A 16283-nucleotide genomic window follows, 5' to 3' on the forward strand; every position below is an offset into this window, starting at 1 on the left:
TTGATCCAGAGTAAGCTCTAGAGGGATCCAGACAAAGGCATGTCTAGGAAGGCCAGCCTGTTAGCCACACATAGAAGGAAGCAGAAGGGTCAATGATAGGAAGGAGAGAAGCTCTCCTGACCCACCCCTTCAGTGCAGGCAGAAATTATTCGGCACACCACAGCAACAGTGAGCCACCTTGTGTCGAACCCCCTGGTGAGGGGGAAGCAGAGAGTGAGGAGAGACCTGTGTCCTGGCCCTCATCTTTGCCAGTCAGGTGGAGAGTATCTGGTAATTTCCATCACTCTTTGGGAGGGAAAAACGGTGAAGGAAACTTTTCACAGGGTTGGGGAAAGTATCTTTCTTTGCTTTTTACCTCTAAATCGTCACCCTCTTTCCCCACCTCCAACCTCCAACAGGTAAGAGGGAAAAGACAGTCAAGCAGAACCAGAGAGAGTACTGCTCCGGGGGTCTCTAACTCCCCTGCTAGCCTATCCGTGGACCCCAGTGGCAGCACCTTCTCAGGACTAGTGCTCACCTGGGTTTACCCCGGGGCTGGTATCCCAGTAGGAACTTGCCGGGCAGTTCCTTGCAGGCACAGATGAAATAAGGGATGAAGGTGGGCTTCTCCTTCTTAGTTTTGATGAGCAGCTCCTCTAATTTCTGGGGGTAGAACGAGGGGGAGAGGTTGGGATAGCAGCATGCTTGGTACACAATGTCTGGCGCATACATGAGGTACACCTCCTTCACCAGCTGAACGTCCCCTACGCTGAAGGGACACCATATATCCTGAAGTGACTGGGAGAGGTCATGCTTCAAAGAGCCCTGGCTCACCTTACGATCCCCACCACTGCAGTCCTGATAATACTTGTGATTCAGAAGGTCCCGGGCAAAGGATGCCATGGGCTGGACATAGCGAGCAACAATCTCATCCAAGTCTTCAAATTCCTGTGGGAATATGGTAAAGGCCCCATGTGTCACATTCAGAGCTGAGACTCCTTCATCTAATCTATTCGGAAGAGAACCCATGGGAGGGAATGGACTTCCCAGCCCTGCTGTAGCCTCGCTCCTCTGCAAAGTCCCCTCAATTTATACATCCTGCTCAGATTTATCAGCTTACAAGGCATAAAATCCTTTAAACCGTAACTTTGATTCTCCTCTCGTGCTTGGGAATAACAAGGAGCTTCATAAAATTTCCTTCTACTGAAAACGAGAAATGGTGTGTGTACGCAATCATGTGCATATATGTTTTCTCCTCTTCCTCCACTGGCTCTCTATAGGTAGTCTATTTTAAAATTGGGAGGACAGAGAGAAGCAAAATACACAAAACTGTTATCAAATGACTCCTTTCATAATCAACCTCCTATTCTGTTCTACACAGCTAAAACATACGTAATGCATATAAGTTACTAACGTCACATGAAAGTAAGCAGAAATGGCTTGTTTCTGGAAGTAGGAGAGGGGATGGGAAGCAGGAGCTGGCTCTCACCTCACTATTGATCCACAGGGTGGCTCCCAGGCTGAAGGCATTTTCCTTGCCCTCTTCCCGCACGTCCACGTGCTGGTAGATGCCATCACTGACCTTCCAGGTCACTGTCAGGTGATTCTCACCCTTGCTGCTTGGTCGGATGATCACATCACCCTGGTCCATGGTCTCCATCATCTTTTCTGCTTGCTTGAAATTTATATTATGGAAGGATGGGTGTGCGATCACTCGCTTGATGTATGCTGAGGAGGCCAAGAAAGAAGCATAGATCAGGGGAGGGGACTGGGAGCCCACAGCAAAGGGACAATTTGTGGCTTTATTTCTGACCTGCTATCAAATTCTGAGACTCTTTTGCCCTCTCTGGACCTGAATTCTCTAATGTGAAGGTTTTGTGTGTGAACCTGGGTTCCTCAAGTGCTGAGAGAACGAAGCTTTATTTTATTTATTTAAAAAAAAAAATTCTTTTTTTCAACGTTTATTTATTTTTGGGACAGAGAGAGAAAGAGCATGAATGGGGGAGGGGCAGAGAGAGAGGGAGACACAGAATCGGAAATAGGCTCCAGGCTCCGAGCCATCAGCCCAGAGCCTGACGCGGGACTCGAACTCACGGACCGCGAGATCGTGACCTGGCTGAAGTCGGATGCTTAACCGACTGCGCCACCCAGGCGCCCCGAGAGAACGAAGCTTTAAAAGTCACAGTGTAGGGGTGCCTGGATGGCTCAGTCCGTTAAGTGTCCGACTTCGGCTCAGGTCATGATCTCGCAGTTCCTGAGTTCAAGCCCCGCGTCAGGCTCTGTGCTGACAGCTTGGAGCCTGGAGCCTATTTGGATTCTGTGTCTCCCTCTCTCTCTCTAACCCTCCCCTGTTCATGCTCTGTCTCTGTCTCAAAAATAAATAAACGTTAAAAAAAAAAAGTCACAGTGTATTAGCAAAGAACACGTGACCCAAGAAGACCCTGGCTTTCAACCCTGCCAGTGACTCCATCCATGTCGTCTCTGAGGTGCAGCACCTCAAAGCCGAGTGCTCACTCCCACTGGGGTATAGCCATCAGCACATGAATCCTGCGGGGGGGCTGCCAAGACTTGGGCTGCACAAGTGGTGGCCACACTCACTGGTCCGCTGCTGCTTCCGTTTCATGTCCTCCTCCTGCTTGTGGTCTGCTGCTTCAGCGTCAAAGTCATAGTACGTGTCCTTGGGCAGTTTCCACTCGTTGTTCCTGTCCATGAGGTCTGAGGTTCGGCAGGTAAGGTCTGCGCTGAACTTCTCAATGTCAATCTTCATGATGCGGCAGTGAACGGTCATTCCCACCTAGATCCACAGAACATTTGAGCTGGAAGGGACAAAGATGATCTAGCCCGATGCCCCATTTTACACGTGAGAAAACCGAAGTCCAGGCAGAAAGATGGAGTGACTCGCCCAAAGCCAGCGAGCTAGCAAGTGGCAGGTTAGGAGTTGACAGGTGAGTCTGGTCTGCAGACCACCAGCCATGCCCCGCACAGATGCCTCTCACTCTAGACAGGAAAAACAACCGGAGCTTACTGGGATCTACCCCGCCACTGGCGCTATTCCCTTTTCCCATAAAGTTACCTAATTATTGTTCCTGGGGTAAAAGCAAAGTCTGGCTGCCCTTTTTGGAGGAGAGGCAAAATAACAGCTTTCTGTTCTTTCCCCCTGACTTGAGCCCTTCCATCTAAACACTGGCAAAAGCCAGTCACTGCATGATTCTTCTTTTGAAAATCTCTGGCTTCCTTGATTGGGAATGTTTTCCCCAATCTTCCTAAGTCCACGGTTCTCAGGGGTTCATGACACTTAGAACTAGAGAATTTGGCAGACATGGTATATCAGCCATGTCACCAACTAACTGGGTAATCCTGGAAAAGGCACTCAAATTTCTCTGAAAAAGGTTTCCTTCCCCATCAAGTTGAGAGATCAGAGACAACACATGTAAACGTCAAGTGCTGGTATCTACTGGGTACATAATAGATGGCAGCTGGCAGGAGAATACTAGAACAGAAAGGAAGCTCAGCCTTTCTGTTTCACAGCATGTAATGCTGGGCCCTGCTTCCTGCCTACAGACTAAATCACAGCCTCCCACATGGGAAGAGAGAGCCCTCTCCCAAAGGGCTGGCAACCCAATGAAATAATCACAAAGAGAACAAAAGCTGCTACTCATTCACATGCCTCTCACCCTGGCTTCTTTCAGCCAGTTATAAATCCTCCTGACTCTCTCCCCACCAGCAGCCACTGGGAACCAAGCCTCACTTCTAGGGAGGCGCAGCCCAAAGTTCCGGAGAGCCCCATTTGGGCAGCTGAAAGTTGCACTAGATGTCTTAGTTTAGTCGTCCATCTACCTTCACTCGCTCCTCGGGCCGCTTTACCACTTTGTCACTGAGGAACTTGGTGGGGATGAAGCCGGTGACACCATTGTCTAGCCGTGTTTTGACACCAATGGCCTGGCCTGGGCATGAACCGCTGTCAAAGTGGTTCCAGACCTAAAAAGTGCATCAGGAGAGGAGCTTGGTCATTAAGGTTCTGGATATCTACGTTCAGAAAAAAGCTGCTGGGGTGCTGCAATTTATCTTGCCATAACACCTGGCAACATGGTCTAAAATACAATGAATAAGCCACCCACCAACACAGATTTTGAACATCCCTAATATTAGTTAAATTATTAATTTATATATTAATATAAAATGTATTAATCTATCTGTATGTCCCTCTAGCTGCCACAGAGGCCCATCTCTCCCAATTCTGTTCTGACCTAGTGGACGTAAGAAATACATATGCCAGTCTCCCCAGAACAATCCATTTCAGGGAACCAGCTGCCCCTTGGCTTTATTATTGGGACAAATCCCACCAGCTTATTTATTGGGTAAAGTCTGGAAACTGTCTCGTGTGGAAAATGGGGAAAAAAAAAATCAAGAGAGCCTATAGATTCCTTCCAACTAGCATGTACAGGAACACCGTACCTGCCCTGTAGTAAGAAATGCACACCCTCAGGTCTATAATCTGGTTGAGTTAGATCCCCAGAAAATAGGAAACATGGGTTAAAGGCTGAGCCATAATAGAAGGAAGCACACTGATTGTTTCTGACCAGCATATAGAGGGACTTCATGTTAGACCTGTATGTGTTCTAGCCCTCGTCCCTGTTTGTTTGGGAAAAGCGTGATCTAAAATAGCTGCATTCCAGACTCCGTTCTAGAGACATTCAATGGAGGAAACTCAGTGACCACAGTAACAGTGCAGCACATACCTCGCTCAGTTCAGGGAAATTGTCTTGCTGACAGAAGGGGCACTGCCACAGCCCTGTCTCATCGTTGCGGATCGCCTGGTCATAGCTCTCACCCTGTGGACGCCTGTGGGCAATGCCAGTGACGTTGCAGATGATGAGCTTTCCTGCAGGAAAGGGAGAGGACAGGGAAGGAAAGAAGAGAATGGGGACCAGGCTAAGAGAACTGGAGAGGTGTCCTTCCCACTGGCCTTTTAGTGTCAGAACATCTGGCTTATGGCATCTCTACTGATTTCCCTCACATCCTTAAGGAGCTCTTCCCCTGATTTGATGATGGGGGGACATGATGCCTATAGAAGTGACTCCTTGAAGATCCTGAAGCAGCAGGTTAAGCATCATAATTGGTCCCTGAACTCAGTTTTGACTTCTAGTTCAGGGCTGCATATATTAATAATAATCTTAAAAGCTCCCCTGGTCTTTTTTACCTACAGTATAAACCTGCCTCACTCTGCTGGGATCATCGCTTGGTTTGAACATATACAGTAAATGCACCCTTCCACCCCACAAATTCTCCTCCAGCTGAAAACCAGACCCAGCGTTTACCAATGTAGAAGGTCTCTGGTGTTTCTTTGGTTAACATATTGAAGATTTCCTCTGTGTTGGGAGAGCGGTAGGCTGTCCGGAGGTCCTTATACCGACAGCTCAGCTCCGCCCGGATGTCATACAGGGTGATGTGTTTGTCACCATAGCCCTGGGGAAGAAGCCCAACAGGAAGAGCCTTGCAACCCTCCCCAACTGGAGCCACGGGGGGCTTGCAACAAAAGGAGTAAGACAGTTGGCTCCTGTCAGGGCTTCTCTTCTTTCCCATCAAGATTTACCATAGAATTTTTTCAAACTTTCTATTTATTTTTTTGTTTTTATTTTTTTAGAGAAAGTGAGAGAAGGCCCACAAGCAGGGGAGAAGGGCAGAGGGAGAGAATCTCAAGCAGGCTCCAAGTTCAGCGTGGAGCCTGATGCAGGGCTTAATCCCACGCCCACGGGATCATGATCTGAGCCAAAATCCAGAGTTGGATGCTCAACTGACTGAACCACCCAAGTGCCCCCCCCAAACTTTCTCTGTTATAACATGGAATGTTCTCGGATAAAAATGCTTCACAGAAACCCAATGTGGGAAACAGACACATGCAAAGCTACATGCAGCCTGGGCAGAGAGAAGAGACAATCAAGTCTCCCACATTAACACCATTGGAGGTTTTCTGGAGATTTGCTGCCTGAGTCTCCTCCCAATTAAGCCACTGCGGGTGACTTCTGTGCCAAGCCTCTACACTGTCACCCACCTGCCTCTCCAGTTCTTCTGCAAAGGCATCAAGGTCCAGATCCTTCAGTCGCTCTGGGTTTTCCAAGATCTCTTCGAGGGCTCCTGCGGGGTTAGCGTCCTCAGCTGATTCATCATATTCCAGAGCATCCACTGCCATCTTCCTGGCCCACTCATAGGTCTCAGGGTGGACTCGGGAACCGTCAAGAACTTCAATGTATGAGTCGGTGCTGAATGAAAGGCAGAAAAGGGACAAGGATATAGAACAAGAAGCTTCTGGCAACAACCCAAATGTCCACCGATGGGGAACTGGTTAAATAAATCAGGGTACCTCCATACAATGGAATACTATACAGCCATTAAAAATAATGAGGTAGATCTATGTGTGCTGACATGGAAAGATGGCCACAATATACTGATACGTGAAAAATGCACTGCAAAACACTATGAACCGTATGATCCCATTTTTGTAGTAAATGGGTAGTTAGTAAATGCATAGCAAAAATAAAATTTAGGAACGTTGTAGTACACACCAAATTGTTATGGTAGTTATCTCTGGGGGGTGGGATTATGGGGGACTTCCACTTTCTGCACAATATTGCTATACATTGAATTTTATATAATGAACTTAAACAAGTCTTATATAATAAGATAAAACAAGAAGGGGGAAAAGACCTCTGACAATTTGCTGACAGCTATTTTCCCCCATAAAGCCTTCCCAGGCTGGTCTTGCCCGTGCACTCACATGGACCTATGTTATTCGTGGAGTGTTACAGCAAAGCTGGGTGGAAAATGAAGTTTTAGAACTTGAAGCCTATTTCCCCACTGATTTCCATTACTGAATGAGGAGCTATGTGCCCGTGGAAAAGATCCTCCAAAGACTGAGTTGATAACTTCTGGAGAGGAAGAGGTCAATAGTGAAGTCCAAAGTCCAAGTGAATAGAACTTTCTCTCAATAACATCATCTGAAAACATACTGAATCTCTATCCCCCTTCCTTATCTCCTCATACCCCCACACTCCTTTTCCATTGCCCCTGCTAGCCCCACCCTTATCTAGCCACGGCAAATCATAATAACAGAACATGTTTGTGTTTACTGAATGAAATCTTGTATGTTTTCTGCCCTTAATTTATAAAATAAGTTGGTTCTTTTTATGTTTTCCTCATACAAAAAAAGCTTCACATAATTGAACCGATCTTTTCCATAGGTCAGATGCTCTTGACTTAATAAAGGGTTGCTCACCTTTGCTTTAAAATATTTCCTAATTCAAATACCTTGGGCCCCTTGACAGCCCTAATCCCCTGAATCCCCAAAGCAAAGCCCAAGGGAATTCTGCCTGGCCCACCCAGGAAGAGGGCATCACCTGTCCCCCAGGGAGGCCGTGTCGATCTTGAGGAAGCCAGCACAATTCATGAAGACTTTGGGACCCATGTGGCACATGGTGACCAGCTGGGTCCGACTCTCCAGCCTGGTGTTGTTCTGCTTCAGGATCTAGGAGAGAGGTGTGGGCTTTCAGGTTTCTGGGAAACCCTCTGTTCTCCAGGCCTCAATATCTAACTGAGCACTATACCCTACGGTCTGCTACTTAAAAAAAAAATTATTTTAGTGAACTACATTACACCTGCCAAAGATAATATAGAACTAGTGTGTAAGTTAAAAGTTAATGATAAAACATACACCCAAGTACCTTTCACTCTTCTTAAGAAAAAGAACATTACCAGTACTTCCGAAGTTCCTTAATTCTTCCATTAACTTGACAGAAATCCTTTTTCTACCCACTGGAATAAAAACCACTATCCTGAGGTTTGCGTCTGGTATGCTTGCTTTCACCCATATTATTTTTTTGAAGCTTTTTAAAAATTCATTTTGAGAGGCAGAGAGAGGGAGAGAGGGAGAGAGAGAGAGAGCGCGCACACATGTGCACGCATGCATGGGAACAGGGGAGGGGCAAAGAGACAGGGAGAGAAAATCCCAAGCAGGCTCCTTGCTGTCAGTGCAGAGCCCCACGCAGGGCTTAATCCCACAAACTGAGATCATGACCCGAGCCGAAATCAAGAGATGCTCAACCAACTGAGCCACCCATGTACCCCTCCTTCCATCCATTTAAAAAAAAAAAAAAAAAATTTTTTTTAACATTTTATTTTATTTTTGAGACAGAGAAAGACAGAGCATGGATGGGGGAGGGTTAGAGAGAGAGGGAGACACAGAATCCGAAGCAGGCTCCAGGCTCTGAGCTGTCAGCACAGAGCCCGACGTGGGGCTCGAACTTATAGACTAAGAGATCATGACCTGAGCCGAAGTCTGAAGTTCAACTGACTGAGCCACCCAGGCGCCCCCCGCTAAAAATTTTTTTTTTATCTTTAGTTTTGAGAGAGAGAGAGAGACAGAGACAGACAGACAGAGTACAAGTGGGAGAGGAACAGAGAGAAGAGAGAGGGAGACACAGAATCCAAAGCAGGCTCCAGGCTCTGAGGTGTCAGCACAGAGCCCCATGCGGGGCTCGAACTCATGGATGAGATCATAACATGAGCCAAAGTCTGACGCTTAACTGACTGAGCCACCCAGGCGCCCCTTCTTCCATCCATTTTATTATTATTTTTTTCAACGTTTATTTATTTTGGGACAGAGAGAGACAGAGCACGAACAGGGGAAGGGCAGAGAGAGAGGGAGACACAGAATCAGAAACAGGCTCCAGGCTCTGAGGTGTCAGCCCAGAGCCCGACATGGGGCTCGAACTCACGGACCGCGAGATCGCGACCTGGCTGAAGTTGGGCGCTTAACCGACTGCGCCACCCAGGCGCCCCTTCCATCCATTTTAAATCCTAGTTTATGGCTATCTTTTCCATGAGCCACTATAGTATAGTAATGAAGTACAGTAGTACACACAGTAGTGGCCACTTGGGTCTGAAGTCTGACTTGGACTCTTGCTAGCTGGATGACTCTTATACCAGTCTCTACTTCTCTAACCTTTTGTCAAAATTATACTGGCAATTGTAAAGGCTCAGTGAAATAGAACTTTTCTTACTTTCTCATTCAACCCAATCTTACCTTCAGGAGATGGGTCCCTTTTCGAGGTCCCAGACCACAGACGTACTGGATTAAGGCCTGGCTATATGGGTGGGCGATGGCACGGTTGACATCGACCCCAACCTCATTGACTCGGTTGATAAATTCACAGTATAAGGCATTGAGCAGCTCCTCTTTCACCACATGCTCCTGCCGATAAACAGCAGACAAGGATAAGGTTACTGTGCCCTTCTGCCCGCTAAGCCTGCCTGTTGAATCATACTCACTTGCAAGGGATGAAACTTGAGACACAGGATGTCTTCATCAGAGCTGCACACCTGGGCAAATTCAATCAGAGGGTCCTGGATGCGCCGGGCCAGGGAGACGGCCTGTCTCAGCACTGGAGGATAATCCCGGAACTCTGCCTAGAGTCAAACAAGGACCAGCAGGACCATTAAGTCCCCTCCGTTCCGAGAGCAAAAGGAGATTCAAACCGTTCTGGCTTTAAGTCACTTTCTTGTCTCCTCTGGGACCCCTTTTTCCTGGGACCAATTTAATTTTCAGGGCTCCCACTCCGAAGCATGACTGGCAAAATGAAGCAACTGCACGCGGGTAAGTGAACAAGTGCAGTCCTGTGCCCTCGATAACCTTCGTTTTCCTAGTAAATTTCCTAGGGATTGACAGCTCTTGCTTGCGCAGGTCTTAAGAATGGGGTTCCAGCATTACCTCCGATTTCTTGCTATTCATGTAGAGAATGGCCAACTCATTGTCAACCAGCTCCACCCCAATAGAGGACAGTTGTTGGCCCTGGTCCAGCTCATGCACAATGCGCTTCACATCTTCAATCAACATCTGGGCGTCCCTGGAGGGATGAGGGGTGTTGGTCAGGGTTCTTTCTAAAGTTTCTCAGGGATAGACAGACTCATGGCTGAGGTATAAGTGGGGGTGGGGATGGGGGAGGAAGGGGCTTTGAAGACAAAGAGATACCCACCCCCCGCCCCGCCGCCACCGCCCCGGGGATGGGAAATTTACCAAGGGTCTACATGCTTATTGCTCTGTTAGAGGCATATGCCAGGTTCAACAAGAAGGAATGAATGAATTTAAGCCAGGTCTAGTCCCTGGAGTTCCCCTGGAGCCCCTACCTGTTTTCTCCTGCAACTGTCACCACATGAGGCTTTTTATTCAGAAGAAATTTCTTTAGGGTTTCAATGTCTTGAGCCTGGATTGAAATAAAATTGGAACTGAATGGCTTTGAAGACAGGGAGATTTCTAACAGTTGTCTCTCCCTAAGTAGCACAAGACCTTGTAAGACCAGAGAACAATAAACTCCATAATGCATAGACACGGTCTAACTAGCGCACAAAACAAGGAGACTAAGACCTCTGGTTTGAATATTATATATCTGCTAACGTTTCCTAAAATTACTATACTTCCGGCTCATCCTTGGTCATGATGGTCTAAACACATTGGGTCTTCCTTTCTAATTAGTAATCTCTACACCCAATGTGTGGCTTAAACTCACGACCCCAAGATCAAGAGTCACATGCTTCTCTGACTGAGCCAGCCAGGTGTAAACATACTTGGGTTTTTTCTACCATAAACCACTGCTTAGCTATCAGGACTATTCTAATCTCAATTCCTTGTTATCTTTTTCTATTTTAATTGGTTTGGTTTTTTTTTTTTTTTTTTTTTTTTGAGAGCATGAGTGGGGGAGATGAGAGAGAGGGAGAGAGAGAAAGAATGGGTCTTAAAATCTTAAGCAAGTTCCATGCTCAGTGGGCAGCCCAACCCCATGACCCTGGGATCATGACCTAAGCTGAAATCAAGAGTCAGGCGCTCAACCGACTGAGCCACCCAGGCGCCCCGATGTTTCTTTTTAAAAAATGGTTGCGAAAAATTACTCTAGAATGCAGGTCTCTCGCAAAATTGAAAGATACCATTAGGTTAAGAAAATCAGAAGCATATACATGAGATGAATTCAAATTCCTCCTTCCTTGGAAGAAACACTGAAAGGCTAAAGCAGGGGAAAGGTTGGCTTAATGCCTCACTGGCTTTCAGCTACTGGAACAGGATGACCCAGATGCTGGGAAGAACAGAGGCTATAATGGCAGCTTCCAGAAGAACACAAGACCTAGGAATTGGCCTCCAGCCAGAAGTAAATTCTGCACCAGAACGTGAGTGCCATCTACTGCTTATGGAAGTTGAGACTTATCCCAGGACTCCGATATTCAGCAAGCACGTGGAGATCAATCAGGGTCTTGCAAAGGATGTCGTGTAGACCATAAACACATACCCCCACAGAATTGTAAAACGCGCTTAAGATGTACACTTGGTTGCCCTATCCTAGCCACTTGCCTTCTTTTCCCGTTCTTCCTCTCTCCATGCAGTTCGCCGTTTGGTAAAATGGGGCAGTCGAAGGAAGTCTGTCACTTCTCCTTCACCGTTGACCAGGGCGCAGAACACGGGGTGATCTCTGCCGACCAGACAAGAGTAGTGCAACAATGAGAAATAAGAGGATGTAAGTAAGAGTAGAATGAAATTAGGAAGACAGGTAAGGGTGAGGCTGGGCAGGCACAAACAGACAGTTACCTGGCAGAGGAGAAAGCAATGCCTAGGACGCGGATGCCCTTCCCTTGGTTCTCATCCATAAAGTCATCATCTTCCTCTACCTGTTGATCTGGCCGGTAGGGTGCCACCCTCAACCAGTTGTAGAGTTTCCGACTACAGGCCTGGGGAGGAGACACACCAGACACTATGGCCAACAGGCTCGCCGAGTGTGCTAAGGGAACAGATGTGGGTACACATGTGCATAGGCTGCGCTGACGTGTGCACGTGTTCCTAGCCCTTTGCAGGCTTACAGTGTGAAGGCATACCTTAATTGTGGAAACAGGAGAGTATACAGAGAACAGCAATATAAACAAAGAGTGTTTGGGCTGGGGGTGGGAAGCCAAGAATCTCCTCAAACGGGGGGGGGTCTCGGAGTGACCCCTGGCTTGTTTGCTAGAAGACTACTTGTAAGGAGTTCTTTCACTCTCAGCTCTAGTTTGGGGAAATCACAGGCCTAAAGACCGTGAGTCTTAACCTTTATGACATATTCTTTGGCTTCGGCCAGCAGCTTGTTCTTGAGCTCTTTGGCCATCTGCACGTAGAGGAACTGCTGCAAGGCTCGCTCGATGGCCATGGTGCGCTGCCGGTTCCACTCCTGCACCTGGTGGCTGAACTCATCTCGGTAGTAAAACTGTTTGATCTCTTCGAAATATGTCTGGTCATTGCCGTAGCTGAGGAGAAACAACACTGCAGGGTCGGGGATGGAGGAAAGATGACACTGAAATGTCCACAAACACTGTGAACCACGGACAATGGCCTGCTCACCTCTCAAACTGTGGTTCACATTCCTGAGGGACCCCTCCCTCCAGCTGACCCTTCATCAAGCCCTCCCAGAAAGAGCTCCCACCCCAGAGCTTTGCTTACCCTTCTACCCCCTTCATATCTATGCTGATGTCAATGGTGAGCAGCCCTTCATCTTCAGCCAAGCAGATCTTGAGGAACTGGTCATCTCTCAGTTCCTTAACAGGCTTGTTCTTTAAGTACTTGAAGGAGTAAGCGTAGTGGGCCTCATCCACATCCTGTGCACATTAAGAGGAATCGTCAGCTTACCGACAGGCTGGGCTTGACACTGGGAGAAAAGACTGCCTCTCTGCTTGCCGGCAGACAGCTCGGCTGAGCATGAAAGCAAGAAACTCAGTTCAGTCGAACCTGGGCCATGTGTTGAATCAAAGCCCCTCACCCAGCTCACCTTTCTACCTTTCTTGGTGGGGGTTATATTGAGCTTGGCTCTCTCCTGGAAGGTCTGCCTCAGCACCTGTCGGACGAGGGGCTCTCGGGCAATCTGCAGGGCTACCATGTAGCGGGCACCTTCCAGCACAGCTTCAGGTGTAGGGAACTGGCTGTGGGGAAAATGCGGCAGCTGCAGGATGACAGTGTCTTTGCCCGAGGGCCCCTCCTCCTGCCAGCCAGGTGCCACAAGCCTACCTGCAAACATAATCCTTGGCCAGCTCCAAAGGCTCTGCAGGGAACTGCTCTGTCTCGTGCCGCTGGTAGCTGTCCCGCAGGTTTTCCCCAAATTGTTCAGGAGTCAGTCCAAACTTTTTGGCCAGGCCATCTAAAGCAAACAGGAGTGTGAAAGGTAAGGCAATTGCTGGGCTGACAAATCTCTTTGGTCTCCGAGTCCAGAGCAGCTATTCTGGGCACTAGACTTTAAGAGGGTCATGAATAAGCAGCACCAGGAAGTTTACAAAGAATAGTAAAAAAAAAACAAAAACAAAAAAAACCTGTCTTTAAACACCTGACAGGCTGTTATAACCCAGAAAAACAGTAATTTTCTGTGACTCCTGGGCTCAGAACTAAGGTGGAAACTACAGTTTAATAAAGAACTTCTCAAGGCTAGGATGAACTCTGTCCCTCTGATTATATGAGCTTCCCATTCCTCTGGGAAATTAGGGAGAGGCTAGACCATTACTGTGGGTGGGCGTGGGTGCTGGGGCTGGGGGGGGGGCCAATGTTCACAACTGGATTAGTGATTCGCTCAAAAAAGTCCTCTTCCTGCCCACCAGCGACCATCTGGGAACTCCCCTTGCTCAAGGCTGGAACGCCCAGGACACAACACAGCTAGCTTTTACCTAGGCCAGCGCTCTGGCAAATGGTGTACATGTCTCGGCGGGAGGCCTGCTTGAGCTCTGGGCCCCTCTGCTCCTCGTCTTCTGCCTCTTCACCCTCACCTGGGAAGAAAACATGAGTCCGTGCTCTAGTTTCCAGTCACTCCCAAGGAGCTACCACATGCAGGGAAGCCCCAAAGGGCACTCAGCCAAGGGCATCCTTGGGGATGGTGTGGCCATCAAGACTCCTGGGTTTTCTGTTCCAGCACTCACCTTCCTCATCTCCCTCTTCCCTCACACGCTTCAGCTTCTTGCGGCTGGCTTTGGCAGCATTCTGCATCTTGGGGATATCACGACCATAATATAGCAAGAAATGGTTGTAGACATCTTTCAGCTCATCCATTGACTGGACATCCTTAAGCCTGGAGGAAAAGGGATGTAAGACCTCAACTGTCACTAAGGGTACACCCCAGTTCTGCTACAAGAGGTCCAATTCCCAGGAGGGAAAGTCCCAACTAGGATAGATGTCTGTATTCTTCAATTATTAGAGACACACAACGACCCCAGACGGTGACTTCCTTGAGAGCAAGGTATCGTAAAGAAGGAATATGTCAAACAAATGGTGGTTGGTGGTTGTCAGAAATGGAGATGAAAAGGGAGAGACAGATGACGTACCACGTCTCTAGCAAAGTTCAGAGTTCTTGAGATGGTCTGTCCCTCCCCCACCAGCTTCATGACACTGGCCACTAAAGTCATCTGCACCCTTCCGGCACGCCACCGATTCCAGGCTCACCAAGCTCCTTTCTGGTTATAATTTGGTTTTCCACATACCCTTATGTACAGGGAATTTTCAGATCAGCAAACGTGACTATCTTATCCTTTTCACCTTTTATACCCATATAGGTAACTAAGATGAATTTGTTTGCCAGAGAGATCACTTTTGGTGTGGTGACAAGTTGGGTTTCTAAGGGATGGGCCCTGTGCTGAGGATTTTGTAGGTTACACTGCTCCCTGGGGGCCTTTGGTCTGAGGACGCCCTGTAATGGAATAAACCTTGCACACTTTACCTCTCCATGTCGGTGGTATCTAGAGCCCGGATGCCATCAGCCAGGGGTTTGTCAGGATCAGCAGAGATCTGCTCGTACTGATAAGCTTGCATCTTCTCAAACAGCCGTGTTAGGTTCTCTTTGCGGATCCTCAGTTGGGTCCACTAGGATAGGACAGGGCACGACTAAGGGCTGGTGTTCAGCTTTGGAGACCCAAGGCTGCTCTGTTTCTTACCAGGCGACCCCGGGAAGGGTAGCCACCTGGTATGTACAGGAGGCTTGGACTTTGGTAGTAGTGGTGCCCAAGCCACACCTCAGCCTCTTAGGAGCACGGATCCATCGTACCTTTTCATCCCACTGCCACACCCTCCATAGGTCATTGATGTGCAACTCAGGCTCCACATACTCCTTACGGTAGAAAGCAATAAAAGGCACCTAGGGTGGCAAGGAGATTGCAGTCAACCAGAGTGGAGAGATCTGTAAGGAGCTCCTTTGCTAGAGGGGTAAACAGCTCCAGGAAATTCAACAGTCAGAAGCTTGGACACCCCCACAGGCTCATCCAGGGCACGTGCTCTCCCCCACGGGGGAAGATAACGCTGCAGACAGGTAGAACAAGTGTTCTCCTGGTTACCAGAGTCTCCTTTGGTTCGCACACTCTTGAGCCAAGGGACCATGCCTGAAGACAGAAGGGGACTCCTCATCTCACAGGGCGCTACCTTTTCCCTCATCCCCTAGCTGAATTTCTAACCAAGGGACCATGACAGCTTGAGGTGCTACCTCAAAGTGTTGATTTCGCATGAAACCCAGGGCTTCTTTAATCTTCTGAATTGTGCTGGGCCCTTTACGACTGAAGCTGCTGGTTGGCTGCCCTCGGTCTAGGTAATCACAGCTTTCCTGGAGCCAGAAAAAAAAAAGAAACAGCAATAACACCGTTACTTGCTTTGTCTTACCATACATGAAACTACTCCATGTCAAAAGAGAACTCCGTCAGAAGAGTTCTAGAAAAATCTCTCATACACCTGTACACACCCATACTTGTTCTGTACTAGGCACATATAGATGTTTGGGGCATGGTAGGAGCAGGTCTTCATCTTGATGAAGTGGCTTCTGGTTCATGTCAAACATAAGGATCTTTTTTTGGGTACCTGAAGAGAAATGGTTGGTGTGGCAAAGGCATTCCTGTAGATCCAGTCAGCTTCTTCTTCTAGTTCGTCATCTTCAGCCCCCTTAACTGGGATGGAGCGGAGCTGCACAGGATAAGACAATAGTGAGACTGACTTTATCCTGTAACCCCTGTAGGATAACACATACACTGCTTCCGGAAAGAAATGTGTGCTCCACAGACACATTCCAGCACCCAGAAGAGCACCGTCCTGGCACAAAGTAGACATACTTTGTGTATTTGCTAAAGAAAGAGTGCCATTTCAAGAACCATAAGCAGCAGCAGAGCCTTCTCTAAGACCTGGACTCCCTGCACTACCTGGTCAGATGGAGTTCAAAAGCCAACTTTCTATATATATTCGATATCAGATTGTTGCTAGATTGCTCCTCTGATACAACCCTTGA

The 16283-nt window shown here is 48.0% G+C and overlaps 1 protein-coding gene across 4 annotated transcripts in view; it reads right to left on the reverse strand.

Annotated features, from left to right (window-relative positions):
* The window catches only part of SUPT6H (SPT6 homolog, histone chaperone and transcription elongation factor), a 32900-nt gene that overhangs the window by 3596 nt on the left and 13021 nt on the right, over window positions 1-16283 (reverse strand). For all 4 annotated transcript variants that reach the window (XM_047832878.1, XM_047832881.1, XM_047832880.1 and 1 more), the window contains 25 exons: window positions 15863-15964; window positions 15495-15611; window positions 15063-15152; window positions 14739-14881; window positions 13945-14093; window positions 13696-13794; window positions 13049-13178; window positions 12813-12963; window positions 12488-12642; window positions 12099-12294; window positions 11606-11745; window positions 11372-11489; window positions 10159-10235; window positions 9743-9878; window positions 9304-9441; window positions 9059-9226; window positions 7374-7501; window positions 6032-6239; window positions 5298-5445; window positions 4719-4861; window positions 3817-3957; window positions 2578-2773; window positions 1469-1707; window positions 814-927; window positions 518-642 (listed from right to left, as the gene is read on the reverse strand). In XM_047832878.1, coding sequence (XP_047688834.1) covers window positions 518-642; window positions 814-927; window positions 1469-1707; window positions 2578-2773; window positions 3817-3957; window positions 4719-4861; window positions 5298-5445; window positions 6032-6239; window positions 7374-7501; window positions 9059-9226; window positions 9304-9441; window positions 9743-9878; window positions 10159-10235; window positions 11372-11489; window positions 11606-11745; window positions 12099-12294; window positions 12488-12642; window positions 12813-12963; window positions 13049-13178; window positions 13696-13794; window positions 13945-14093; window positions 14739-14881; window positions 15063-15152; window positions 15495-15611; window positions 15863-15964 — 3551 coding nt within the window. The remainder of the gene's footprint in view (window positions 1-517; window positions 643-813; window positions 928-1468; window positions 1708-2577; window positions 2774-3816; window positions 3958-4718; window positions 4862-5297; window positions 5446-6031; window positions 6240-7373; window positions 7502-9058; window positions 9227-9303; window positions 9442-9742; window positions 9879-10158; window positions 10236-11371; window positions 11490-11605; window positions 11746-12098; window positions 12295-12487; window positions 12643-12812; window positions 12964-13048; window positions 13179-13695; window positions 13795-13944; window positions 14094-14738; window positions 14882-15062; window positions 15153-15494; window positions 15612-15862; window positions 15965-16283) is intronic.

This window comes from Prionailurus viverrinus, chromosome E1 (assembly GCF_022837055.1).
Source record: "Prionailurus viverrinus isolate Anna chromosome E1, UM_Priviv_1.0, whole genome shotgun sequence".
Taxonomy (NCBI): domain Eukaryota; kingdom Metazoa; phylum Chordata; class Mammalia; order Carnivora; family Felidae; genus Prionailurus; species Prionailurus viverrinus.